The 26,611-nt window shown below is 48.0% G+C and overlaps 1 protein-coding gene across 3 annotated transcripts in view; it reads right to left on the minus strand.

Annotated features, from left to right (window-relative positions):
- Positions 1 to 15,243: 15,243 nt before the first annotated feature.
- WWC1 (WW and C2 domain containing 1) overlaps positions 15,244 to 26,611 on the minus strand; it is a 147,962-nt gene continuing 136,594 nt past the window's right edge. For 2 of the 3 annotated variants that reach the window (XM_021701206.2, XM_021701211.2), the window contains 4 exons: positions 23,046 to 23,138; positions 19,445 to 19,696; positions 17,323 to 17,444; positions 15,244 to 16,037 (listed from right to left, as the gene is read on the minus strand). In XM_021701206.2, the coding sequence (XP_021556881.1) occupies positions 15,971 to 16,037; positions 17,323 to 17,444; positions 19,445 to 19,696; positions 23,046 to 23,138 (534 nt within the window). In that variant the 3' untranslated portion in view covers positions 15,244 to 15,970. The remainder of the gene's footprint in view (positions 16,038 to 17,322; positions 17,445 to 19,444; positions 19,697 to 23,045; positions 23,139 to 26,611) is intronic. The other variant, XM_021701208.1, reaches the window with a different exon arrangement.

Consider the following 26,611-nt stretch of genomic DNA (forward strand, 5'->3'; position numbering starts at 1 on the left):
CTGTGCCTGGTTGTAGGTAGCCCATTGGTCTGTTAGGGCCTATGGATATTTTGAGGTGGGTCTGCCTGATGGGCCTGTCTGTATTCAGCCAGGTGGTCACTGTGGGGCCTTTTGCCTTGATCAAGTTTCCATTGCTCAAGCCTGTTGTCTGAAAGTGGCTTCTACAGTTACCTATCAATCTATCATAGCCACTAACTCGGAAAACAAAAAGGGGGAGGCCCTGGTGCGCTGCCTTGGCAAATTCCTCCGTCCTAGAGACTCTCAAGGGAGCTGGACAAATCAAAAGCACGTTCAGTTCCTGGTTGGGTTTGCCCAACTTGTTGCCAAACAAAACTCAGATAAACTCATTGCAAGAGAAGCCAGTAACTCAAGAGATGAGGGTTTGGAAAAGAGAAAGGGAGAAATTTATTTTGGGTGCCGGCAGCCGGAGGTGGTGGCAGGCTCAAGCTTGACAACCAACCTCTCCACCTGCAAGATGGGCACCTAGAGTCTGGTAGGGAGAGGTTCAGGGGGGTATATGCAAGAGAGCAGGTAGGGAGCACATGATCATGGGTGGGGGTTGGTATGTGTTCAGTGCCTGATCCAGGTCAGGGAAAGGGATGGAATGTGGTCTTTTAGGCATTCTATTGCTATCAGGGCTTTTCTGGCCTGGCGGTTGGAATGTTCCAGTCATTGTAAAACATCTTGGTCAATGCCTCAAGAAAGTGTGATAAGAAATAAGCACGACGGGTTTTAGTTAGAGCATGAGTTAAGCTGTCTTGTCTATTTCTGGTTTTAACTCTTGGGGGTCTATAGTTGAGCAAGAGGGCTAGCTGACAACTGTGTTTGGACAGAGGGTCCTTAAAGAGGTAATTAAGTTAGGGGCACCTGGGTGGCTCAGTCGGTTAAGCGTCTGCCTTTGGCTCAGGTCATGATCTCAGGGTCCTGGGAGCCCCGTGGTGGGCTCCCTGCTCAGCCGGGAGCCTGCTTCTCCCTCTCCCCCTTCTGCTCCCCCGCCCCCCTCCCCATCCCCCAACTTGTACTCTCTGGCTCTCTCTGTCAAATAAATAATAAGAATTTTTTTTTTAAGAGGTAATTAAGTTAAAATAAGGTCATGAAGGTGGGGCCTAATCCAATCTGATCCATGTCCTTATAAAAGGAGATTAGGACACACATACCCCGCCCACCAGGTGAAGACACAGGACGAAGAATACCATTTACAAGCCAAGGAGAAAGGGCTCAGAAATAACCAACCTTGATTGCCGACACATCCACCTCAGTCTTCAGCCTCCAGAATTATAAGAAAATAAATTTCTGTGTAGCTCCTGGTGTGTGCTACTTTGTTATGGCAGCCCTAGCAAACTGATACACGAGGCTTTCCTCAATGCAAGCTTCTGTGGGAATTGGTGACGGTGCCTACACAATCTTTCTGTGGCCGGGATGCAGTAACATATCTCGGCTGCTGGTAAGTTAAGGTGTAGAGTTTGTGTGCCTTGTTTTTGTCTAACAAAGGCTATAGCTAAATGGTGTTTTGGCCAAGAGCTAAAAAAAAAAAAAAAAAGAACCCAGCCCTTTGGTTTCATCTCCAGATTCCCAGATTTCAAGTTGGAAATTGCTGGTGGAAGTTCTCCATTTGTTTGGAATCATTCCTCAGTCCCATTCTTTGGGCCTGCACGTGTAGTTCTTTACATACTCCTCAGATGATTAGTGTGGCTCTGGGCAAACAAGGCCTAGCTAAAAGAAGTGGGGTTCTTTAAATCCAGGGAAGTGAGCCTGCCAATTTTTGGCACACTTTTTTTTTTTTTTTTAAAGAGTTCGAGCACAACCATGGGGAGGAACAGTGAAAGATGGAGAAGCAAACTCCCCGCTGAGCAGAAAGCCCAGCATGGGGCTTTATCCCAGGATCCTGATACCATGACCTGAGCCAAAGGCAGACACTTAACTGAGACACCCAGGCACCTCCAAACCTTCTTTTCTAAGAACTCTAGTTCCAGAAGTTGCAAATATTTAGTGAAATGGCAAAATCTTACTAAAATCAACCTAGAATTATAATGGCCATTATGGGGAATGATCCAGTTAAATTAAGATCATCTGTGCACTTGAAAGCAAGAGTTCCCAAACTAAACACAATGGGAACTAATTGCATACAGAAGCATCCAGAAAGTTCCAAATCTCCAAAATAGTTTTGAGGGATTCCTTGCAAAAGGAATGAAGAATTAAGGAAAGTTACCTACAACCGAAGACTATGAGACTGATGTATAAGACTGACATAACTCCTCTTGCTTCCCTTTATCTTCCTTTACCCGAGTGCTCATTCTAGTAATCCTCTGTCTGAATTGCCTTTCTACCCACAAGAGACTTATTAAAACGGTTACCTTTTAACGTGAGACAATCTGAGGCAACATACAATCCTTTTCAGCTATCTTTCTTTCACTCCTTGGTCACGGCCAAAAGAATTTCTTAAATCCAGGGAGGATCCTCCAAAGTTTTTGTAAATAGATTACCTCCTGAGCCCAGTAGAGAGAGAGAGGAAAATTTCCATGTTGTCCCTTCCTTTTCAAATCCAAACTAATTGGTTATTGATCCTTTCTCGCTCAGGGATAGCTATTGCCTTCTTGCTTATCTCATTTCACATCCTAAGGACTTGACTTGGCTTTCTGCCTGTCTGGGACATGTAGGTTGTAGGTCCTTTCTCTGGCTATATTTGGGAGTGACTCTAGATCTTGTGAAGAAGTATCTTTTGCACCCTCTCTGAGGACACCTCTTGGGTCCATAGAGTCATTTAATACTGCCAGAAATATTAACTGTTTGTCCTGGCTGAATCCTGACAAGATACTTGAAAGAATTTAATGACTCTGATCAGAAATCTGGCCAGATTGGAAGGTAATTGCGGAGCCTGCTAGAAATTTCTTTAGGCATTCAAGCCTAAGCTAAATGTACCCAGAGAGAAAGGAAAGCATCGTAACTAAGGTGAGTGGGGGTGTCAGTCCTTGATATCATTTGGGTGGCAACCCAATTCTTTGAGGAATTACAAACAGCTGTCCTTATTTTACAAGTCTAGTCTTTTGCGGGACTAGAGGTGTGGTTCCAGAAACAATTCCAAGTTCACCAGTCCTTTTTACTAATCCCCAAATTTCCCCAGTTTATCTCAAAAGACTTGTAAGTATTGTAAAAACTCTGGCCTTAAGTGAACAAAAGTGCTAGGAGGAGCTTGCTTTTTCCCCAACCCCCACCCATGCCTTTAAGATATAGTGTACCCAGAGTCTTTTCCAGAACTCTTATCTAAACCATCTCTTGGATATGCAAACTTCAGGGGGTGGTAATTCCTATCAAAACAAAAAAAAAAACGGGGGGGAGGGGGGAGGAGGAGGTCATTTGGAACTTGACCTGTCAAGGACAAATACAAACCTTTAATAAGTGACAGCTGAATTAAAGGTTTAATTCATAATATTTAATAATTAATAACCCCGATGGGGCTGGACCAATCAAGAGCACAGTATTTTGTAAAATACTTTACAAAATTTTAGCCATCTAGACAGGTAAACTTAATCTATTCCATCTGCCAGTAAACAAGCTTAAATCTAGTTTATAACTGGTAAGTTTTGTATTATCGTATCTATTTTATGGCAGTGATTTAAAAAACAGACTTTTGCAGGGTACCTGGGTGGCTCAGTCGGTTAAGCGGCTGCCTTCGGCTCAGGTCATGATCCCAGGGTCCTGGGATCGAGTCCCACATCGGGTTGCTTGGTCGGCCGGGAACTTGCTTCTCCCTCTGCCTCTGCCGCTCCCCCGCTTGTGCTCTCTCTCTCTCTCCCTCTCTGACAAATAAATAAAAATAAAATCTTAAAAAAAAAACAAAAACAGGGCGCCTGGGTGGCTCAGTCATTAAGCGTCTGCCTTCGGCTCAGGTCACGATCCCAGGGTCCTGGGATCGAGTCCCGCATCGGGCTCCCTGCTCAGCGAGGAGTCTGCTTCTCCCTCTCCCATTCTCCCTGCTTGGCTCCCTCTCTTGCTGTGTCTCTCTGTTGAATAAATAAATAAAATCTTAGAAAAAAAATTAAAAAAGAAAAAGAGAAAGGCTTCTTTAAAAAGTAAAAATTAAAAAAAGACAAAAACAGACTTTTGCCATCCTGATGTCCTTGTACCATGGCAAGTCTGCTCCTGAATCAGAGAAATTAAGATGAGTAAACAGTGGCTGTATATTGAACAGTTGGGGTTCTAGGGAATCCAAGATGGTTCTTGCCTGCTACCTGACAAACCCCATTTTTCAGTGTTTGTATACCTTCACCCACCACAGTGCATTTAAGAGGACTTGAATTATAAATAGACCTTGGCAGGGAGACTTCTATAAAACCGCAAAAACAGAGAACCCGCAGTGTCTGATCTGTCAGGCCCATAATCCTGGAGAGACTATTTTTATTCCCAGAGGCCTCAGACCTCCTCCCTCTGGACCCTTTGAACATCTGCTGCTGGACTTAATTCAGCTGTCACTTAGTATGGGCTATCAATATGTTCTTGCATGGATATTTTCAGGATGGGCTGGAGCCTTTACAGTGGCAAAGAAACTGTGAGAGAATGTGTTTCCCACTTGGGGTAAACCCTCCGTAATCTCCAGTGATCGAGGCACCCACTTTACTGGACAAACCGTATGAGCCTTAATGAAAATCTTGCAAACTTCTCGGAATTAACACTGTTTTATCATCTTCCGTCATCGGGCAAGGTTGAGAGAACTAGCGGTGTTACCAAACCATCACAGCCACTGACTCAGGAAATGAACAGGGAACCCCGACGGGGCTGGACCAATCAAGAGCACAGCTCCTGGCTGGGTTTGCCAACACTGTTGCTGAACAAGCTCAGATAAACTCATTGCAGGAGAAGCCAATAACTCAGGAGACAAGGGTTTATAAAAGAGAAAGGGAGAAATTTATTTTGGGTGCTGGCAGCCGGGGCAGGTGGCAAGTTCAAGCCTTAAGAACCGACCTCTCTCTTGACAAGATGGATACCCACAGTTTTATAGGAAGAGGCTTAGGGGGTAAAGGCAAGAGAGCAGGTGGGGAGCACGTGATCATGGGTGGGGGGTCCGTTTGTGTTCAGCCTGTGACCATGGGCAGGATGTGGTCTTCTGGGCATTCCATTGCTATCAGGGCTTTTCTGCTCTGATGATTGGAATGTTGCAGTCATTGTCAAAGCCTCAAGAAAGTGCGATAAGGAATAACTATTGTGGTCCATGGTTGAGCAAGAGGACTCACTGACAATGGGATCCTCAAACTTAAAACTTCTGAACTTGCCAAAGCTACTGGACTTTCCTGACTCAAGGTATTGCCGTTGGTCTTGCTGACTGTTCGAAGTTCCCCATTCTGGAAACATAAACTCACGCTGCATGGCAGACCAGTGTCTGTTGGCATACAACCTTCTGCTGATCTCTTGTTATCTCATGCAAGTATGACCAGCTATGAAGTCTCTAATGTCTTATGCTCAAGCCTATCATCAATGGATTTAAGAAGACTTCTTGGATCCCACTTCAAAGGATCCTGTTGATCCTGAGAGAGGACTTTATCTCCATTTTGACATCAAACTTTTTTTTCACTTATCAAAAACTAATTTTTTTAATTTAAATTCCATTAATTAACATATATTATCGGTTTCAGAGGTACAGGTCTGTGATTCATCAGTCTTTTTTTTTTTTTAAGATTTTATTTATTTATTTGACAGAGATAGACACAGCAAGGGAGGGAACACAAGCAGGGGGCGTGGGAGAGGGAGAAGCAGGCTTCCCGCTGAACAGAGCGCCCGATGCGGGGCTCGATCCCTCATAACCTGAGCCGAAGGCAGACACTTAACGACTGAGCCACCCAGGCGCCCCTCCAGCTTGTTAACTCAGGCAAAAGACCCTGCAGGCAAAGCATCCTGGGATGGGAACCAAAACTACCCCTTTAGCAATAAGGACTGCCCTGAGCCCGCAAGACTCTGCCTGTGATGGACTTGACCTGCACTGCCCACCTGGACACACCCACCAACCTTTGTTCTATATTTTTTTATATAAACCTGGAAGTATTGTCAGCACTTTGGAGATGGTCTTTGAACACTACTAGCCTGCTGTCTTCCCGTGGTGGCCGCACTGAAATAAATTCCTTTCTTGTTTCACCACCGCTTGTCTCCCGCCTTTAGATTGTGTCCGCGGCAAGTGGCCGGGTATGTTCTGTTTGGGACCCCTAGAGCCAGGTGCTCTTGCACCCCTGTGCCCCAGCCGCAGTCCCAGTCTTAAGCCTGGTGGCTAGCTATTCTGGAAATGCATAAGAGGAAGATGGTCCCGGAGCCGCTGGAAGGGACCTTACCAAGTGCTCTGGACCACTGACGTTGCTGGAGAGCTCCTCATCAACTTGACGAGAAAGAGAAGTAGCTGACAATGAGATAGACCGCTTCCAGTTCATACTAAGTGACCATGAACCCCTTCTCCTTTTCCTTTCCTTTACTCTGACATTCTCTTAGGAAAATAATGCTCTCATCTGTGTTTCCCACGACATTGCTCAGGGCGGGGGCCAGGGGTGGATAACCTGGAATTTAGAACAACCTTTCATTTCAGGCTAGAAGAAAATCTAACTGCCCCTAATTTTTCACAAGCAAAAGGAGAGATCTCATTGGTCGACCCCCCTGAATTTACACTGTGGAGTTAGAAAGGACCTAGCAGGAGGCTTTCGGGAGTCAGGATTCACTCCTTTTGGCAGGTCCCTATTTCCCTGGTTAGGGATAAAGAAAATGAGGCTTTCATTCAAAACTCAGTTCTTGAAACCACTGCAGAACCTGCAAATAAAGCAGTAGCTGCCCGACAAAGATTCTTAGCCTCTCTGGCCAGAGTTGTGGTTTTTTTAAAATTTTATTTATTTATTTGAGAGGGAGCATGAGATAGAGAGAGCATGAGAGGGGGAAGGGTCAGAGGGAGAAGCAGACTCCCTGCCGAGCAGGGAGCCCGATGCGGGACTCGATCCCGGGACTCCGGGATCGTGACCTGAGCCGAAGGCAGTCGCCCAACCAACTGAGCCACCCAGGCACCCTGGCCAGAGTTGTGTTTGATAGGATAGCTCTTGATTACCTCTTAGCTGAGCAAGGAGGTGTCTGTGCCGTACCTAACACCACCTGCTGTATCTGGGTTAACGCTTCTGGGGAAGCCGAAACTCAGTTACTTAAGATCACCGAGCAAGCCACTTGGCTTAAAAGGCTGACTCCTGCAATGGGGTCTTTTATTGGTTTGGGTTTTGGGGACCATGGTTCCAAGGTACACTCCAAATATTAGGAACTATCCTTCTTTTAATCTTCCTGGTGCTTTATATTCTCTCAAAATCTTTTAAAGAGAGAGAGTGCACGCGCCTGGGATAGGAAGGGCGGCGAGGATCTTAAGCAGGCTCCATGCCCAGCCAGTGCAGAGCCCGAGGCAGGGCTCAATCTCCCTGAGACTGGAGCATTGGAGAGGCAACGAGAATGACTGATTTAGATTATAAGCCTGGAGTTGTGATCTAGGAGTATCACAGGATTAAGCAGAAAATGTCGTGACCAGTGGATACCACACAAAGGGAGAAGAGAAACGGCAAGAACTTCAGGGTGGTAGCAGACAGTAGTGCTAATGCCTTAAATTTTGAGCACCTCTCTTAGGCTGAGAGTCTAATCAAAAGGGGGGAATTGTTAAAAAGAAAACCACAGACCCTAAATGGTATCACTTAAGCCAAGTCACCAAGTCTAGACTTAATACCTAACCTAGTTGCAGTTTCAACCTCCCCCAGAAATGTAGTCTTAACGGGTAGGTCAGGAATTTTTTGGCCAGCATCAGTGAGGTAATCTGCCACATGAGCCTCTCTGTCCCCCAAAGGAGTAGGAGATAATTTGCACCATAAAACTCCCTGCCTTCCCCAAGGGAAAGGTGATCCTGCCTGAAACAATGCTTTTCTTTTGTTAGTAATTTCTTGCCCCACCCTCCTTCCCACAAAACCTTCCATCTTGTACAACTCCTCAGAGCACCCTGGTACTTGCTAGATGGGATGCCATGGATTCATGAATCACTTAATAAGCCAATTAGATCCTCAGATTTATGCAGTTGCATTTTGCTAAACAAGGTCAATTATTTAAAGTAGAAACTACTAGATTAGCTAGTATCAATTGTAGATTCCAGAGAAGAGGGTGACTTTTACATCTTATGTCCTGTGGTACTGAGTTTTTGTTTTTTTTTTACCATGTGTATTCCTTACTTATATAATAATAGAAAACAAATTCTAAACTAAAAAAAAAGTGGGCGCCAAGCTCCCATACTGAGGCTCTAGGCGAGAGCAGGCCCCCTTTCTTACCCTGGTGGTCATGAAAATTCCCGCACACAGAGTGACTTCTACAGAGAAGGGGCCCCATCCCATCTGAAAGCCTCCGTGTCCCCTCCCTGTGGTTGGAGAGACGGTCCCTGCCTCTCCTCCCCGCTGAGCCGTCCTGTGTCTGGGTCAGTGTCACACTGTTCACAGGATCGCAGCGTTCTTGTCTCACCGAGTCAGAATGAATCTCGCGGACACAAAAGGGTGAAGCGACGTGAAAGTTTAGTAAGTGAAGGCGAACGCAGAAAGGAAAGATAAAAGCTCTCTAGAGGGACAGGGGTCCCGAATGGGTGGCTACTGAGGGCTTTTACTGGCAGTCTTATATTGAGAACTGACCAGGAAGCTTGTGGCCTTGAGCTTCTTGGGCCATCTTGGTTTGAGCGTGGACTACCGTAACACCCTTAATGGCTTACTTCTTTGAGGTCTGATCACTTTCTGGGATTACAATGTAGCTGCCAAAAAAAAAATACTCCCTGACATCCAGGGCCAGGTGGTCTGGTTTGTTCCCTTATTTCTGGTTTTGTACACCTCAGCATTTCCCCACATTTGGGATTTCTAGCCCCTGCGAGGGATCCTAGTCAGGGGAGTCAGGGGCCTCCTATCTCTCCCTGCCAGTACCTTAACCCTTTCCTTACTCAACACCAACTTTTACACTCACATAGGAGGAAGACAGAGTAAGTTTGGGAGGCTTGGACAGTGGCAGTTTCCCCATAACCTCCCCCAGCTTGGAAAAGCACCCTTGGGACTCGGAGGGTTAAAGGGCAGAGGTGGGCACAGCTCAGCCCCAGACATCCCCCCACCCCATCCCCCACCATGTTGCTTCCTTTCTTCACCCACTTACTTGTTGAACAGTCACTGTTAACTAGGATGCAACGGAAAACTACTCAAATAAGAGGGCTGAGGACTATCAGCAGAAGGGAGGAAAGGGACAAAGCGGGAAGGGAATGTGTTCTGTTTTGCAGAACCAACAGTTCCAGCCAGGGAGATGCCCTGTTTCACCTGATAGCCCCTTATGTGAGCCAGTTTGAGCTGGATCAGAGCCGAGGACCTGCACCGAAGCCTCCCTGAGCTGACGTGAAGTTACTTTAGTTCATTATAATGCTAAGATCTCCTCCTATGGTCAGAGTGTTCTGCCATTTCTTGGACATACAATGTATGTACTAGTGTGTTGTCATGCTAGGCATGTGTAATTGAACTAGGGTGCTTATGCAAGTTCCCTGCCCCCAACCCCTAAAACACTGAATAAAAGCTTCCTGTACTAACCCCACGGGGAGACAGTCAGAGCGTTGAGAGCTATCTCCCTGTCTCCTTACATCACCAGCCCCCATGGCTCAGAACTGGGCACTGGGGATACAGATGAATTACAGTCTGTACTCACAAGGAAGCTGACAATCTAGTCTATTGGGAGAGAATTCACATCAAAAAAATCTTTTTTTAAAAAGATTTATTTATTTACTTATTTTAGAGGGAGACAGAGTGAGTGGGGGGAGGGGCAGAGGGAGAGAGAATGATCTGAAGCAGACTCCCCGCTGAGCACGGAGCGCCACATGGGTCTTGATCCCAGGACGCTGAGACCATGACCTGAGCTGAAATTAAGAGTCGGTTGCCCAACCAACTGAGCCACCCTGGTGCCCCTCACATGTTCAAGAAAAGGAAGATGCGTGTGGGTTGTTGATGGTGTTGGGGGTTGGCCTGGGTGATAGGTGATGAGGAGGAAGGGTTTCTAGAGGTAATATTTGGGCTGGGTATGGGATGAGGAAGGACATTCCGGTGGAAAGAGCATTGCTGGGGGACAGAGGCAGGTGGCACCTTACCCCCAAGGCCAAGTTGAAGGATAGGACTCAGGGGTCAACGTTCCCTCTAGCCTTCTGGGTCTGCACTTGGAGGGGAAGAGGGATGGGTTCTGGGGGTGGTGGTGGCAGGATTACTCTGTTTCTGGAGCCCCGTGACAGAACTAGAACAGTCAGTCATCTGTGTTCTCTCTCTCCTGTCAGTAACGGGAGATGGCCCAGACGTGGGGGCCGGCACGAACACGGAGGTTGGGCCTTGAATGAGGAGGAGGGGATATTGCAGCCGTGTGGCTGCTTTTGGCTGCCTCTTGTATGTTTAACTAGATCAGTAATTCTTAACAGAATGGATGCGGGAAAGGTTTAGAATTTCTGGATGAGGCCCATGTATTAGAAAAAACCATATTTCATATGGTGATCTTACATTGGGAGGGGCACCATTGTTTTAGTAACATAAAGTGGAGCAGATCCAAGCTTTTTAAAAATGGGCAGAGTTACCAAGAGCTCACTTTATTGCTGCTAAGCCACAGCTTCTGGGCCTGCTTTCCTTATCTGTGAAATGGGAGATCGTGAGAGGTGACCCTTTAGACCTATTCCAGATACATTAACTCAGTCTTTCCCAAATGTGTTTTCAGCATCAGTATTTTTGCCATTTCTTTGTGCCACTATATTATGTGATCTTTTTCTTTAAATTGATTCACTTTTTTTTTTTTAAGATTTTATTTATTTATTTGAGAGAGAGAGAGCGAGCCCAAGTGCAGGGGAGGGGCAGAGGGAGAGGGAAAAGCAGATTTTCTGCTGAGCAGGGAGCCCAACAACTCGGGGCTTGATCCCAGGACCCTGGGATCATGACCTGAGTGGAAGGCAGCTGCCCAACCAACTGAGCCACCCAGGCACCCCTGTATTGATTCACTTAACTTAAACACTTATCCTCATCCGAAGCCGTAATATCTTTGAATTCATGGGTTTGATATGCATGTTAAAATTATTTTAAAAAATTCAGCTAGGTACCATCTAACATTTTATTTGATGCTTCCCTTTGGGAAACATTGCATTAAGTCATTTTTATCAAGACAGCCTCTTGAGAGGGTCAAAAACCACTAGAAAATATTCACCCAGGTTTATGTTACTTAGTAGGACTAGAATTAGAACTTTGGTCTTAGCCTAATTTATTCACCAAACAATTGTTTGAGGGTGTGCCATCTGTCAGGGACTGCTCTGGCCCTGGGGATTAAAACAGCGAACAAGACATGAATGATGCCTGCCCTTACATCTCCAACATCCTCACGAGCAGACAGCCAAAACCAAACAATCTAATAGGTAAATGTAAGTGGTAAAAAGAACCATCAAGCTTATGTCTGATTGGCTTCGCATATATTTTGCTTGTAAACTTATGACTTACCATTGTCTCCTAAATAAACTTATTTAGTCCCAAGTGCCCTGGGAGAAGTCTTACTAATGGTGTAGGACAAGCGTTTAAATTTACTTATTCCCAAATAAGATCTTAAAAAAAAAAAAAGAAAAAGAAAAAGGAAAAGAAAAAAAAGGGCGCCTGGTGGCTCAATCGGTTAAGCGTCTGCCTTCGGCTCAAGTCATGATCCCAGGGTCCTGGCATCGAGCCCCATGTCGGGCTCCCTGCTCAGCGGGGTGTCTGCTTCTCCCTCTCCCTCTGCTCGTGCTCTCTCTCAAATGAATAAATAAAATCTTTTAAAAAATTGATGTACTTATTCCCAGAAGCATCTGAAATATAACTAGAATATAGTCCCTTGATAGAACATAACAACTTCCCTACCGTTCATTAACAACTTACATCTCTGTGTTCAGTACCTAAAGTGTATTATTGCCACGAATCTTCATGCCACTTAGCGAAGGTAGCAAACATGCTGAGAAGAAATGTCTGAGAGGCAATTCAGTTTCATGTGGAGCTCTGATCGTGCATTTCAAAACTGTAGGCAGTACTTAATCTACAGGTATGCTCATACGCGTGTGAAAGAATGGATGTTCAAAGACCAATTAGACACTGTAAAAGCAAGAGATTGGCTACAACATCACTGTCCACCAATTAATTTATGGTACACCGTTCAGTGGAATACTACATTGTTGCTAAAAAAATTAAGTTGTTTGGGGTGCCTGGGGGGCTCAGATCCTGATCCTGGAGTCCCAGAATTGAGCCCCACATCCAGCTCCCTGCTCAGCAGGGCGTCTGCTTCTCCCTCTGCCCCTCCCGCTGCTCGTGTTCTCTTTCTCTTGCTCAAATAAATAAATAAAACCTTAAAAAAAAAAAAAGAATGAAGTTGTTTACAGATATCTTACTGAGAAACGGCAAGGTACAGGACAGTACATTTAGCATGCATTTTGAGGCGGAAGAAGGATACACATATAAGGGTCCCTGGTGACTGTAGTGAGGTGTCTTGAGGGCGCACACCATGTTTACTACCAGTTCTACCACTTACCATATGTATGATGTTGGGCAACTCCTCTGAGCCGAGTCCTCAATGGTAAAACTGGAATGATCATAATAGTACCTACCTCATGGGGTTGTAATGAGGATGAGTTAAAAATAAGTGAACGTTCAGAACAGTGCCTAGGCCTACAGTGAGTGGAAGGATGTGCTACCGAGACTCTTGTGTACCCTTTGGATTTTGTGTGGTATCTAAGTATTAGCCATTAACGTAACACGACTAATTGTTACAGGAGAGGAATGATTTCAGGGTAAATAACCTGACTTTTCCCTCAAAGAATGTGAACGTTGTGTGTGGGTGTTAGCCATCCCAATCACTTCTGCTTCTTTACCCTGTAGGTGGCCCGTGCATACTTGGTGGGGCATGCACTGAGCTGGATCAGAGGGGGGTCCACAACCCTACACCCCAAAGAACAGCCTTCGGTACTCTTGTTCCACCCAGAATCTTCCTTTGCCCTGGTCAGGAATGACAAAGAAGGGAGTAAACATAGCTCTGGGGAAGACATTTGATCTCATTCATTTGTTCCACAAATATTTATCAAGGACCCACTCTGCCTCAGACTCAACAGAAAGCATGGCAAACAAGGTCCCTGCTTTATGATCTTCCATTTTAGAGGGAAGAGACAGAGGAGGGGATGTAATAAGATGACTGCAGAGGAACAGTGTTCTGAGCAAAGTGGGTCCTTGTGTCAGAGAGGGACATGTGGGAGGGTAAGTTGGATGGGGTGGCCCAGGGTCAGGGGGAGAGGTCCCTCTGAGGGGCGAGGCTTGAACTGGGATCAGAATATTGATAATCAGAGGGCGCCTGGGTGGCTCAGTTGGTTAAGCGACTGCCTTCGGCTCAGGTCATGATCCTGGAGTCCCGGGATCGAGTCCCGCGTCGGGCTCCCTGCTCGGCGGGGAGTCTGCTTCTCCCTCTGGCCCTCCCCCCTCTCATGTGCTCTCTCTCATTCTCTCTGTCTCAAATAAATAAATAAAATCTTTAAAAAAAAAAAAAAGAATATTGATAATCAGAGAGCTGTATGAAGACAGGGGAAGACATGAAGGAAGAGTGGACTGGGCAGAAGGAACCAGAATTGTAAGCACAGAATACAGAAAAGAAAGGTTAAGGTGGCTGGAGTCTGATTAGCAGGGAGACAGTTAACTGGACAGATCTTATTAGCCTTCTTGGATGCGGGAGGCACAAAGACAGCCAATGTGTACATGGCAAAAGGCTTTGCGGTCAAAGGCAACCATTGGTTTTGTGAATGGGTCAGAGCCGGTCGGTCTTTTCCCAGGCTAGTGTCCTAGTCATGCCATCTTTCTCATACCCTCCTGCAGAGAAGCCACAGGATTTCATGACCTCACTCTTCAAATCCCCCCCAACTGTTTTTTTTAGATTTTATTTATTTACTCGAAGAGAGCTAGAGTGAGCAAGAGAGAGAGAAGGAGCAGGGGGAGTAGCAGAGGGGGAGGGAGAAGCACACTCCCCGCCGAGCAGGGAGCCCGACGCGGGTCTCGATCCCGGGACTCCAGGATCATGACCCTTGCCAAAGGCAGTCGCCCAACCGACGGAGACACCCAGGCGCCCCTCAAATTCCCTTTGAGTAGGGCCCACATGTGAAACCAGAGCTGAAACACAGAAGACATTTGGGAGGCGACAGACAGCGTTTGTGTCCTAGCTCTGGCCATTTGTTATCTGAGAGACCCAGACCAGATCTCTCCACATTTCTGAAACCGTGTTTCCTGAAGATTCTGGAGAACACACGTGCATGATTCCGAGTGAAATTTCTTTATCTACTCTTCAATTTCTCGCCAGGCAAACGACAGGATGTTATTGCTGGTGTGCCATGAACTGTTCAGAATTCAACGCCATGGCGGACAGAAGGCCACCTGCAGATGCTCTATCAGCCGAAGCAACACCGAGACATACTGCTCGGGTAGGAGGGTTGGCTCCACACAGCCTTTCCCGCGCACAAGGAGGGCGCTAGGAGCTCTGCTTCACAGAAGCTGATGCTGCCGGTGTGTGAGGGGCTGAGCCTTGCTGGGAGAGCTGACCACGGATGAAGGTGTGACTGAGTGAAAAAACCCTACTGCATGACCTTCACCTCTTTATTAGCTCTTTTTAAAAAAGATTTTATTTATTTGAGACACACACAGAGGCACAAGCAGGGGGAGTGGCAGAGGAAGAGGGAGAAGCAGACTCCCCACTGAGCAGGGAGCCCATCGAGGGGCTTGATCCCAGGACCTGAGATCATGACCTGAGCTGAAGGCAGACACTTAACCGACTGAGCCACCCAGGCGCCCTTTACCAGCTCTCTTGTCCTGGTTCACCAGACAGGCTACAACTAGGGAGAGGATGGAGGATTCAAACCCCAGGTCTACCCCTAGTTTCCCCACTTATATCGGCTTCTCTCTGCGGGATTGATCCCGGAAACGTGAACCATGGCTACAGACAGCTTTGGGACGAAAAAATATAGTTAAAGGCTGATTCCCCATTGTCTGCAACAGCCCCAGCTGGGCAGTGGTTTTAAATCTGATGAGCAAACGAGCGGTGGTGCCCGCAAGAGAAAAACCGCCCCCTGGCCTGGAGACCGGTGGAGAGGAAATGGTGAGGAAGGGGCAGGTCAAAAATTAGGGAGAAACAGATGAAGTGAGAGGTGGGGGGGAAAAAGAGAGCGAAAATTCGTTCAGAAAGGCCACTTTATTGATGGAGATGAAACTGAAAGGAGCTCTCCACAGCCCTCCCTCACTCACTTCAGTGGCTTCACTGGGCATCCGAGACTGGCGTGGGCAGGCCTGTTGCCACACGGGCTAGGCTGCTCAGCCAGCTCCGTGCTGCCTGCCCCACGTCAGGCGGCCACATACAAACACATCACAGCTCATGAAGACTTGCAAATGCATCTCAGAATTCCCCAAATGGTTCCAGACATTTTTTTTTTTATATTGTACAAAATGTGTTAAGTAGGAAAGGTCAGCTATGCTGTTGACACCTGTGGGACGTCCTTTCAGGATTACCGTCCCTGAAACATTACTTTTTATTGCAGTGAAACCTCTAGAAGGTAGAGCTGTACAAAAAAAAAACCCCAAAAAAACAAAACTAAACAATTTTAAGAAGAGCAGCAACTTAACACTGCTTTAGTTCATTTAAATTTTCTTTCTCAAAAATACATTCCTAAATATACAAACTATACAATCTTGTCATTTTAATGCTGGTTTTGTTTTTTTTGTTTTTGTTTTTTAATAATAATAGAACCCAAACTAAAAAAAAAAAAAAAATCTGTTCGTCTTCAAACCGACAAGAGCGCTCGAGGACTTGTGACTCAGTACCTTCATATAACACCACATAAATAACTTTAGCCACAGTCTGTGTTCACAGCATGGTCAGTGGAACAAAGGAAATACTTTTCTGGCGATTAGACATCATCTGCAGAGAGGGTCGGGATGTTCATCCGAGGCTGGGTGAAAAATGCCATCTTCTCCCTACAAAAGAGACCAGCGCTTCAGAGCAGGGTTTTTCAACCTTACTTTTTAGGTATTATGGGTGGGATCAGTCTCTGTTGTGGGGGCTGTCCTGTGCACTGTAGGATGGTTAGCAGCATCACTGGCCTCCAGGCACTCGGTGCCAGTAGCAGCCCCTCCCCCATCCTTCCTTCCAGTTGTGACAACCAAAAAAATGTCCCCAGACATTGCCAAATGTCCCCGGGGTGCCCCAGTCATCCGTGGTTGAGAACCACTAGTTTAGGGACATTAGCAGGACCGGCCACCTTCAGTTCAAATCACAGGCCTAAGTTTAAACGGGCCCTTGGGCCACTTGCAGTGTTCATTTGTTTGTTTAAGATTCCCAATTGGTTAAAAATTAAGAGGTGTCCAAATACAGTTATACAAATGACAGTATATTTTCTTTTCTTTTCTTTTTTTTATTAACATATAATGTATTACTTGTTTCAGGGGTACAGGTCTGTGATTCATCAGTCATACACAATTCACAGCGCTCACCATAGCACATACCCTCCCCAATGTCCATCACCCAGCCACCCCATCCATCCCACCCCCTCCACTTCAGCAGCCTTCAGTTTGTTTCCTGAGACTAAGAGTCTCTTATGGTTGGTCTCCCTCTCTGGTTTCGTCTTGTTTCATTTTTCCCTCCCTTCCCTATGATCCTCAAATGACAGTATATTTTAAATGTTTCTATTCCAGAAAGGCATGTTTCTTTTTTTTTCTTTTCTTTTTTTTTTTTGAGCACATACACAACCACCAGTGCCTTCTCTAGGAGGCTATCATGAGTCTAAATGCAAGGGCCTCTGTGAACGGGAGGCCCCGGCCAAATGGCATTTGGGCCCTCTTGAGAAGTGCCTGGATCCAGGCAAGAAAGCACCTCCCTAATATCCCAGCAGGCAGCAGGCAGAGGCAGGGAGGCCCAGCAAAAGCCCCCATCACCCCCAGGCTTATTTATCATTCAGCCAATTCTCTGTAATTACCGGTGATGGAAACGCTCAGAGGAAAGGCCGGAGCAGGTGGCTCATTCGTTCAACAGGAGGACCTAACAAATTAGCTCGCGTTGTGTGCAGATTGATAGAGACGGCTGAGGGAAAGCACGGCAGCGCTCACAGCCCCCCAGGGATGGCGTGGCAGAGGGTACACATCTGTTATAGGGGGAGCCAGTGCTCTGCTGGTGGAGGGAGCACGGGCCGGGGCGGGGAGGCTGAGGCTGGGGAGGCTGCGTATGAAAGGGCAAGGTGGGCTGGCCAGGGGCCCACTTGCTTACCTGAAAGACTGCACTTCTGGGGGCTCCTTACAGCTCTGGCCTCGAAGCTTATGTACATCCTTGGCAGCTGCCCGCATCATCTTGTCTGTCTGGAGCTCACCCTTGTGCTCTGCTCGGTCCATCTGCAGGGCAAAGCAAGCAGGGCTGTGAGGTGGTATGGAGTCCTCAGGGCCTCTAGAGAGGGGTCAGCCAGTGACAACTTCCTAGCACACAAGAGGAGTCTATGGTAGTCAAGAGGTCTGAGGGTCACAGAACGGGCACGCTCACTCCTTTCTGTTCCACGGCAGGATCCTCTGTTCAGAATGGTGATGAGACGTGGTCCCACTGTCCGTCGGGGTGGACAGGTTTCTGGGGCCAGGGAACTGAACACCTGTGTGTTAAGGAGATGAGGGCTGCCTAGAGAAATGTGTCCTACCTTTCTAATCCTCAGGGCCACCTAGAAAGGTACATTTTATAATTGCTTCTATATTATAGACGAGGAAACGGAGGCTCAGGCAGGTTAAGAAATTTCTTTAATGTCAAAACCACTAAGAAGCGGTAGAAACCCAATTCCAATCATTTGGTTGTGCTCAAGGGCTTTAGAGACACTGCACCCCTTCCACCTAATGCAAACCTGTGTAAGCACTTTGGAGAACAAACCACAAAAAGCCCTGAAATATCCATGTACCATATACTTGAAAACATTGCATGAAGATGGAATTTTGGCCAATGAAGCCATGATTTTTTTAAAGGTTTATTTAATTACTTGAGAGAGAGAGAGAGGAGACAGAATCCCCAAGCAGACTCCCCACTGAGCATGGAGCCAGATGTGGGGCTCAATCCCAGGACGCTGAGATCATGACCTGAGCCGAAATCAAGAGTCAGCCGCCCCAATGAAGCCATCATTTAAATGGTTTTTTAGTAGAAGGTCATTATCAGACAGTCATGGATGTACTATTCTTTTGCTATTTGAGAGGTCAGGCTTCCTTTCCTTCTTTTCCTTCCTCCCCTCCCTCTTTTCCTCCATCCCTCCCTTCCTGTCTTTGCCTATTATAAGTATACAGGGTATAAGTAATAAATTAGAAATAAACATTTCTGGAACTCTTGAATTAGAAGAGTCCATTTGAAGGCCCCCCTAGTCCGGACCTCAGAAGCCCACCACCACTTTCCTACACTAAGGCATTTTCACCTGCTCCAAGAGCTGCACCTTCAGCTAATGGCTCTCCCAGCAACCCAGGCAGGCACCCTCTGTAAGGTGCCTTGTTTGGCTGTGTGCGGAGAAAACTAGCAAAGGTCATTCCTGCCATGGGTGACAGTCCAGGAGTAGCAGATATATAAATGAGTTGAAGATGGTCTCTGTGTATTGACCCTGTGTTGTTACTTTTTCATGACAGCCTGGGACCTGTCAGCTCACCACCCCACTGGTGCCAAAGTCAAATTTTTAAGCATCCAATTGCTTTAAATATAGCTCCAACAAGCAGATTTTTTTTTAGCCATTTAGAAACTGCCAGCTTTGCAGACCCCATGAAATTGTACCCACCATTTGCTAGCCATAGATAAGATAAACCCCAGGGCCATAAAGGACCTGAAGCTGCTGCTACTTTGGAGCTTTCTGACCCAGAGAGTCCTGTGCAGCTGAGGGACAGCATCTAGATGCTAGATGCTCCTAGATCCCTTGTCCTCCTCTCCTCCAGGTGGTGGCCCAGAGAAGTGCCTTCAGGAGTTCTCCTGCAGTGAGGGACTTCCTCCATATGCAAACGTGTCTTTGGAGATACGCACTCTGTGGGACTGCATGGGCAGACACTGGGGCAGGTCAGTGTTCTGTATTTATTCTATTCAAGGGTGTGCCCCAGCGCGGTACCCAATGTTTGATGAACAAAAGTGTGAATAATAAGGCCTTGCACACATAAACATGGAAATGCAGCAAAAGGGCCTGGCAGCCAGGTCATGAGTTAATAAAGTTTACTGGGCAAAGGGATTCCTGGATCCTTTTGCTGATGGGAATGAGGGGCCCTGGGAACACTCTTTAGTGGGTCACAGGATTGTAGGCCCTGTTCCAAGCTCTGGCCTCCCTCCCCTGCTGCATGGGGCAGTCCCGCAGGGCAGACCAAGCCGCCTCCCTTGCCTCTTGCATGGCTCTCACCTGCTTCTCCAGCATCCTCAGCAGCAGGCGGAAGCGCTCATCCTCACGCAACCAGTGGGGCAACTCCTTCTCCCCATGGCTCTTGGCTTGTTCAAGCTGCTCCTTGAGCTCCTTCAGCACCGAGATCTCCTGAGTCAGCTGGCTGTGCCAGGTCCTGGTTGCCTGCAGGTCCAGCTCAAGGTCCAGTGACGTGCGGATCAGGCGCTCGGCACGCAGGGATTTGACCGACGAAGGCTGCGGGGGGAGGGAGAGCTTTGACTGGTTATTAGAGGGCTGGGTTCCGTAAGCCCCAACAACCTGCCCCCCTGAACCTCAAATACCCCCCTTTGTTTATCTGTAGGCTTCTAGTTCTTCAAAAATGGGGCTCCCCCTCCCCCAGAGCCTGCCTTGATTTCTCCCAGGTCCATAGCTTATGTTTATTGAGCATTTTTATGTCCCAGGCATGGGGCTGGGGGTAAAGGTGAGATTCCAGCCCAGGCAGTTGGCTCCAGACCGCACCCACTCACTCCCTACACTGCCCAGTTTCCCCACTCTCAGTGCCCTCAACATTCACACTTGGTTAATGGGTTCTTGTCATGATCCCGCTCTGAAGTTATTTCCTCAGTGCAGGTCTGTGCCTCCTTGAGGGAGATGTCATGTCTTCTTGACTTTATGTTCTGCTGTTTCTGCTTGTCTAGCACCCACTCCCCTGATCTGACAGTAACAGCGATGACAATGATCATCTTCCCTTGGGGATCCACTCCTCCTCCATGCTCAACCCACATGGTGGTTCACGGGGGACTTCAGGGACAGGAATGTGGCCCAAACCTGGACAGTCAGAACCTCAGTGACTGCTTCAGGAGTGAGTATGTTGTCTAAGCCCAGCAATAACCTTCAATTCTGGCACTTCTGCTAAGTCCTTGGAAAAAAGAGTCTTTAGACGAGGTTATGAAGCCAGCAAGATCTAAGCCTGGAACTGATCATGGCCATCTTTCCCACCATAAGGGGTGACCTTTTTAAGAATTAAGCTATCTGGGAGGAGCAGTGTGCCATGAGACCGGGACTGAGGCTTGATGACATTGTCTCAACAAAGGCTCAATTCATGCCTGAAGGTAGTCCAGCATCCTGGAGTTTTCCATTAAATGAGCCAGTAAATTCCCTCTTGCATTTTCAAGTTCTATTTGAATTCTTCAGTTATCTGTATATAAAAGATCCTGAGTAATGCAACCATTTACTCTCCTTCTCGATCAAAAAACAGTAATGATTACAAAATAACTAAATAACTGATGGAGGCAGGATTCTAAGTTGGCCCCGAGATTCCCACCCCCAACATACATGCTGGAGAATGTCCTCCTCTTCAGTGTTGAGGGGGGTGGCCTGTGAATACCATGGCATAGCACTCCCATGATTAAATAACTCATCAGCTGACTCTGAGTTAGACAAAGGGGAGATGTTCCTGGGTGGGCCTGACCCAATCCAGTGAGCCCCGAAAAGGTGAACTAGGCCCTTCTTGGAAACAGGTCTCCTCTGGCCTTGAAGACACAATGTGTATGGTGGAAAGGGCCACATGGCAAGGGCCTGAGAATGACCTCTGGGCCCTGTGAACAGCTCCTGTCCTGCAGCTAGCAAGAAAACACAAGACAAGGGATTCTGCCAATGTCCTGAGGGAGCCTGGAAGTGAATCTTTCCCTACCCAAACTTCCACAGGAGGATGCAGTCAGTTAGCACCTAGATATGAGCCCGGTGAGACCCCGAAGAGAGGATCCAGCTAACCTGCACCTGAACTCCTGACCTGTGGAAACTATGAGATACTGAATTTGTACTATTTTAAGCTGCTAAGTTTGCTGTGATTTGTTATGCAGCCATAGAAAACAAACACAAGGGCTGACAGACGGATTTGAGAAATGTACATAAAACACTGCTGCGAGAGCCCCCCTCAGTTAAGGCTGGCAAGCACACTTGTGGGACCGTGAAGCAGCGCAGTGTGGAAGTTCTAGAATGCCCTTCTAGGGAGAGCCTTGTCTAGTCTGTGCTCGTAAATGAGCAGGGCCAGGAAATCCAGCTGAGGGATCTCTGTAACTCAAGTTCTCAGAGTAACAAATGAAGGTGCTTTGTTCTGACTGATGTCCAGTCCTGGACAGGCCGAAGCAGAGACAGAGCTCAGGCACACAATGGAAGAAGGACTTAGTGCTCAAGCGCCTCGGCCCATCCTCGGGACCCTCCTGTGTTTCAGATCACAGTTAGGGCCTGAAGGAAATGTAGGCTCAGATCCATCAATCAAGGGCTCTCTCAGTAAGTGTTCCCCTTGGCTAAGAGGAAGAAGAGGTAAAGGGCGAATTGTGAGGGCCTGTCTTGACAGGGAGTTGTAGGCAATGCAGGGGGGGAGCAAGCAGGTGCTTCCAGAGGCATTTCTCCAGGAGTGGATCATAGAACACCTGCTCCAGAATTCTCCAGGGAGCTTATCAAAATGCAGTTTCTAGGACCCTACCCCTGCTGCCTGAATGAGACTGTCTGGGAGTGTGGTCTGGGAAATGTGCATTGTCAGTAACCTCCCCAGAAGACTCTTGGTGCTCCAGGCACTGTGCAGCACCAACTACAGCAGACAGGGGTGGAGGGAGGGACCCCAGGCCGGCAGTTGGCCAGCCCTGTCACTGGAGGCCATGTCCATATTCCCCTGCAGCCAACCGTGTGCACCCTCTTCTGTGTGGCTTCCTTTCTCCTGCACTCTCTAGTTCCGGAGACTTGGGGAGCACGGTGGTGACAGACAAAGGACCTACTCCTGACTCTGCTGTTAGAAGCAGGTCTGCGGGAGGTCTTTGGGAGGGGTGGAGGAGCCTTCCCCTGACTGGGGCTGTTGGCACTCTCTCCCTGCCTGTTCTTTTTGTTTTGCTCTCTCTACTTGTCTTTCTGACATTCCAACTCCTGTTTCTTCTGGTTCTGCAAACTCCCCAGAACTACTGTAGTCTTTCTATGCTGACAGCCCAGAGTGGGAAGGGCCTGAGTGGGAAGGGTCCGTTTGCATCTCTGTAGCTCTGACTCGTAACAAAGCACACACCAGGAGTCAGTCTTTTGCCTAACACTGTCCCACCCCGATCTCTGAGCCAAGACTCCCTAAGGCAGGGGGAGATTTCTCTGCAAAGGCAGCCTGTGGCCTCTTCCCGGTGCTTTTCCAGCTGGACGGAGAGAAGCCCATCTGCACCTCCCCGCTTCCGGTGGCGGCTTGGAGGTGTCTGGCTTCTCTGCCAGTAGGGAGGGCTGTCAGAACCTTTGCTCAGTCAGCTGGATGACACGCTGAGCAGAGTCGTGCGAGAGGCAGCTTCCATCAGTGACTGGGACACCTTGAGTTGGTTAGTTCTTAGTGACTTTGATTTCTACCCTGGAAGACAAGGCCAAGTACGCACACTCCGGACCTAACCTATTCATCATCATCCTAAAGTTACATTTACCCTTGGGCACCTTCCCCAGCGCCTACACAGGCCTTACAGTTCATAAGCACCATCACGCTTGCAAAAGCAACCTTCTTCACACCTCTGGCTGAGAACAAACGGTCAGACACGGGGGCATGCGCTTGGGAGATGACCGTGGGGCAGGTGTACGAACAGCTCTGCGGTGACTGTCTTACCCGCTTCATCCGGACGCTGCGCCGCTCCAGGGAGTTTCGAACAAAAGGTGGCTTCTTGGACAGCGTCGAGCTGTCGCTATCACTTCGGTTCAGCTGCAGGAGAAAAGTCCTGGGAAGTTAATTAGAATTTGAGTACCTCCGGAAGGCACACTGCGGCCAGAAGGGTGGTGGGGTTCCCAGGTGGCTGGCAGCGCCGCGGGGTGGACACCAGATAGTGTGACTCCAGGATCTAATGCCCCTGGACCTACCACACCAGGGCCTGTTTGCACCGACTCTTCCCTGTCACCCGTGGAGCTCAGATGGAGCCACCGGCAAGATACACGTGTCCGAAATGTCCAAGATAAGACACACAGACAGGCTCTGGGAGCTCTCCCCTGCTCGTGTACTCTCCCAGAGGACCAATACTCCTCCTCCGTGGCCGCAGATCGTGCTTTTGTACCAAGAGTGCCCCTGACAGAGGGGGGCCGGCGAGGGAGGCTGCAGTGACAGCACATCCTAGGATACGCAGCAGAGAGGCTTCTTTCTCGAGTCACATTTGCAAGGTGGTGCAATCGCCACGGGCTGATGCAACAGAGCCCGCTCGCTCTGGCAGCGTCTGCCCACTTCTCCGCTCTCTCCCGAGAAGCTGTCTGTGCCGTTACTTTTGAGGTTACTGATAATTATTGGTAATGATGCTATTAATAGTTCTGCAGTGTCGATGGGCAGGGCAACCCCGGGGGATGTAACTGACAAAAGCTACCGCAGGAGGCAGAGTCCGGATGGGAACCGGAAAGAGAATAACAGAAGCGGTCCTAACGACGTGTGCCATGTGCTCACAGACAGCTACATTTAATCTGCAGACAGTCCTAATGGAGGGAATTGAGGCCCAGGGAGATTAAGAAGCTTTTACAAACCACAAGGCTGGTGAGCATCAGAACGAGAGTTGAAGGTCTGCTCAGTCTGACTCTAAGGCCAGGTCCTCTCCTGGCCCCTGGGATGCACGGAGAGCTCAGAGATGAAACTAGGTACAGATGGAGGCGTGGGCCATCTTGACGGGGGTGGGTTTGTACAAATGCACTGGTTGGATATCATACGGGGGGGGCGGGGCTCTATCCCACACGGCTCCGATCCAAAGGTGACGCTCACAGACTGCGTCATACCAACTAGACTTACTCATCAGGATGACTGATCCTTAGGTTGTAGTCATTCATGGGTCAATGATGATGTTAGAGGAGAGTGAAGGAAACCACATTAGATCCTTCAACTTATCTTTTCCTAATGTAAACATGTTTTGCTGCATTTAATCTCAGCCATGGTAGAGAATATCGGTGCTCTGTTATATTTCCATGTAATAACTATGGAAACCAGGAACAAAGAGGTGTATTTCACCTGGCAGTCACAGGCAGCTAGTTCGAGAACGAGAACTTTGGAAGAACTGTATTCATCAGGTCAGGGTGAGCCGACCAACGCGTGTGACAGCACCTCTGGGAACTATGTAGGTATCAAATACACGGGGGCTGTGGAGCGCTGGAGGGAGCATAATACATTGTCCCTATGCTCATGGACTTCAAGTTCAGCGGGGCGCCCAATTCAGGGAAACTAACCAAATGACACAGGCTGTGCTGAAGATCAAAGAAGGGAGAAACCAGCAGAGGACACCTGGTTTGCAGAAGTGTGGCATCAGGCCAGCAGAAGAGACAAGTCTTAAGTAGCCTGGGGGACGGCAAAGGAAGTCCTTCGGGCGGTGGCTCTGAGTGATAGAAAGGCTGTGGACTCTGCAGTCAGACTCCTGGCTTTGCATCTAATAAGCTGTGTGACCCAGAGCAAGTGCTCTGTCTTTCTGAGTCTCAATTTCTGCATCTGTGAAACGGGGCAGACACCATTTGCCTTGCAGGGCTGCTTCTGAGATTAGATGACACAGAAAACATGTGCTTTTTTGTGGGAAAAGTTGCTGCTTAGCATCCCAAACTCCATCCCATGGGCGGGGAAATCCCCAGCTTAGGACTCAAGGTGGGAGACACAGCCCACCTTCCATCAAGGAAGCTGGCAGTGCCGGAGTCTACCTTTCCCGGCCTCGCTTGCAGCTACCAGCAGACACAGGACGAGGCTCTGCCCATTGAGGGCAACTGCCTCAGGCTTTGGATCACGACCTGCTTAGCTGGACCCAATGCTCTGTTACTGAGCCTCTCAGAGCTGATGAGCCCACCTGCTTTTGTTCCATGAGCAGGCCATATCTGTATCTCAGGGAGGGAAGGAGGGGTGGCGGCAACAGGCAGAGCTGCTCTGGCCTCGTGCAGGGCAGGAACCTCTGGCGGAGGTACTGATGTCGAACCCGGCGGCAACAGCTGGGACCAGCTGGGCCAGGCTTAGCAGCAGCACTGCTAGTTTCCTCAGCTGACGGGCTCTGTGGGCTATTTTGCTTGGGGTCTGGCCTGCCCTCTTCCCACCTAATTCCTGAGGCTGATCCTGCAGCCTTCCAACACTTCCAATGAACATGTGAGCTACTCGGTTTCTTTTCCAAAAGATTCTTTCCTGCATCTATTGCTCACAGTCTGTTTTTTTTTTTTTTAATTTTTAAATTTAATTTTATTTATTTTTAGGATTTTATTTATTTGACAGCGAGAGCACAAGCAGAGGGAGAGAGAGGGAGAAGCAGGCTCCCTGCTGAGCAAGGAGCCCGATGTGGGACTCGATCCCAGGACCCTGGGATCATGACCTGAGCCAAAGGAACCAACCTAACCAACTGGGCCACCCAGGCATCCCTCTCACAGTCTGTTTCTGTTGCTTCCATTAAGAACCTGACTGGCATAGGCCTGGATACCAGAAGTAGAGTGCCGTAAGTCCCAGACTGGGAAACATGGAGCTGGCTGTGTCCCGGAGGGTAGGTTGGGGCCCAGACCCCAATATTTCCTGTTGGGAATTTGGTCATTCTCATTTTGTGGGTTCAAAACAGAGGGTTAAGTTGTTACCAGACTATATGCCGACAGAGTTTTAGGGGAAATGATAGGAAAAAATTCAGGACATTGTACCACTGGCTTCTTCCTGCAGCCTTCAGTAAGATTTTATACGAAAGAGATAACCTTGGGCTGAAGTAGGACAGTCAGAAAGCAAAAAAGGAAAAATACAGGCATCCCTGCTTTCTGAAAGTTCACGTGACATCACTTTGCTTTCATAAAAGACCCCCGTTAGCACCTGTTTTTGCTAGCCAAAAGAAATATGAGGAGGATTTTCACTTTTATGAAAAAGACAAGAGATAGAACAACGCTCAGTGTCTGTTTTGCAGTGAGCCCTTATGGAGGCAGCCGCACCCCGAGTAGGATGGGGCACCACAACACTCCCCCAGCACTACACTGAGCATCTCAGCATCCAGCTCCCATAGCTTTGAACCGTGTCTGGGAGCTTCTGTGCTTTATCTTGACTTATGTTGTGCATCTTTTAGCGAGATGTGTCCCAAGGTATCAGAAAAGCCTGAAAGAGGTTATTGTTTACGTCTGGGAATGCTAAAAAAAAATTTTCCATAAAAATGAATGGTAACTGCTTCTCCACTTTATGTCACTTTGGCTTTGCTGTAAGAGAGGCCCTTTCTG

This window comes from Neomonachus schauinslandi, chromosome 7 (assembly GCF_002201575.2).
Source record: "Neomonachus schauinslandi chromosome 7, ASM220157v2, whole genome shotgun sequence".
In the NCBI taxonomy this organism is placed as follows: Eukaryota; Metazoa; Chordata; class Mammalia; order Carnivora; family Phocidae; genus Neomonachus; species Neomonachus schauinslandi.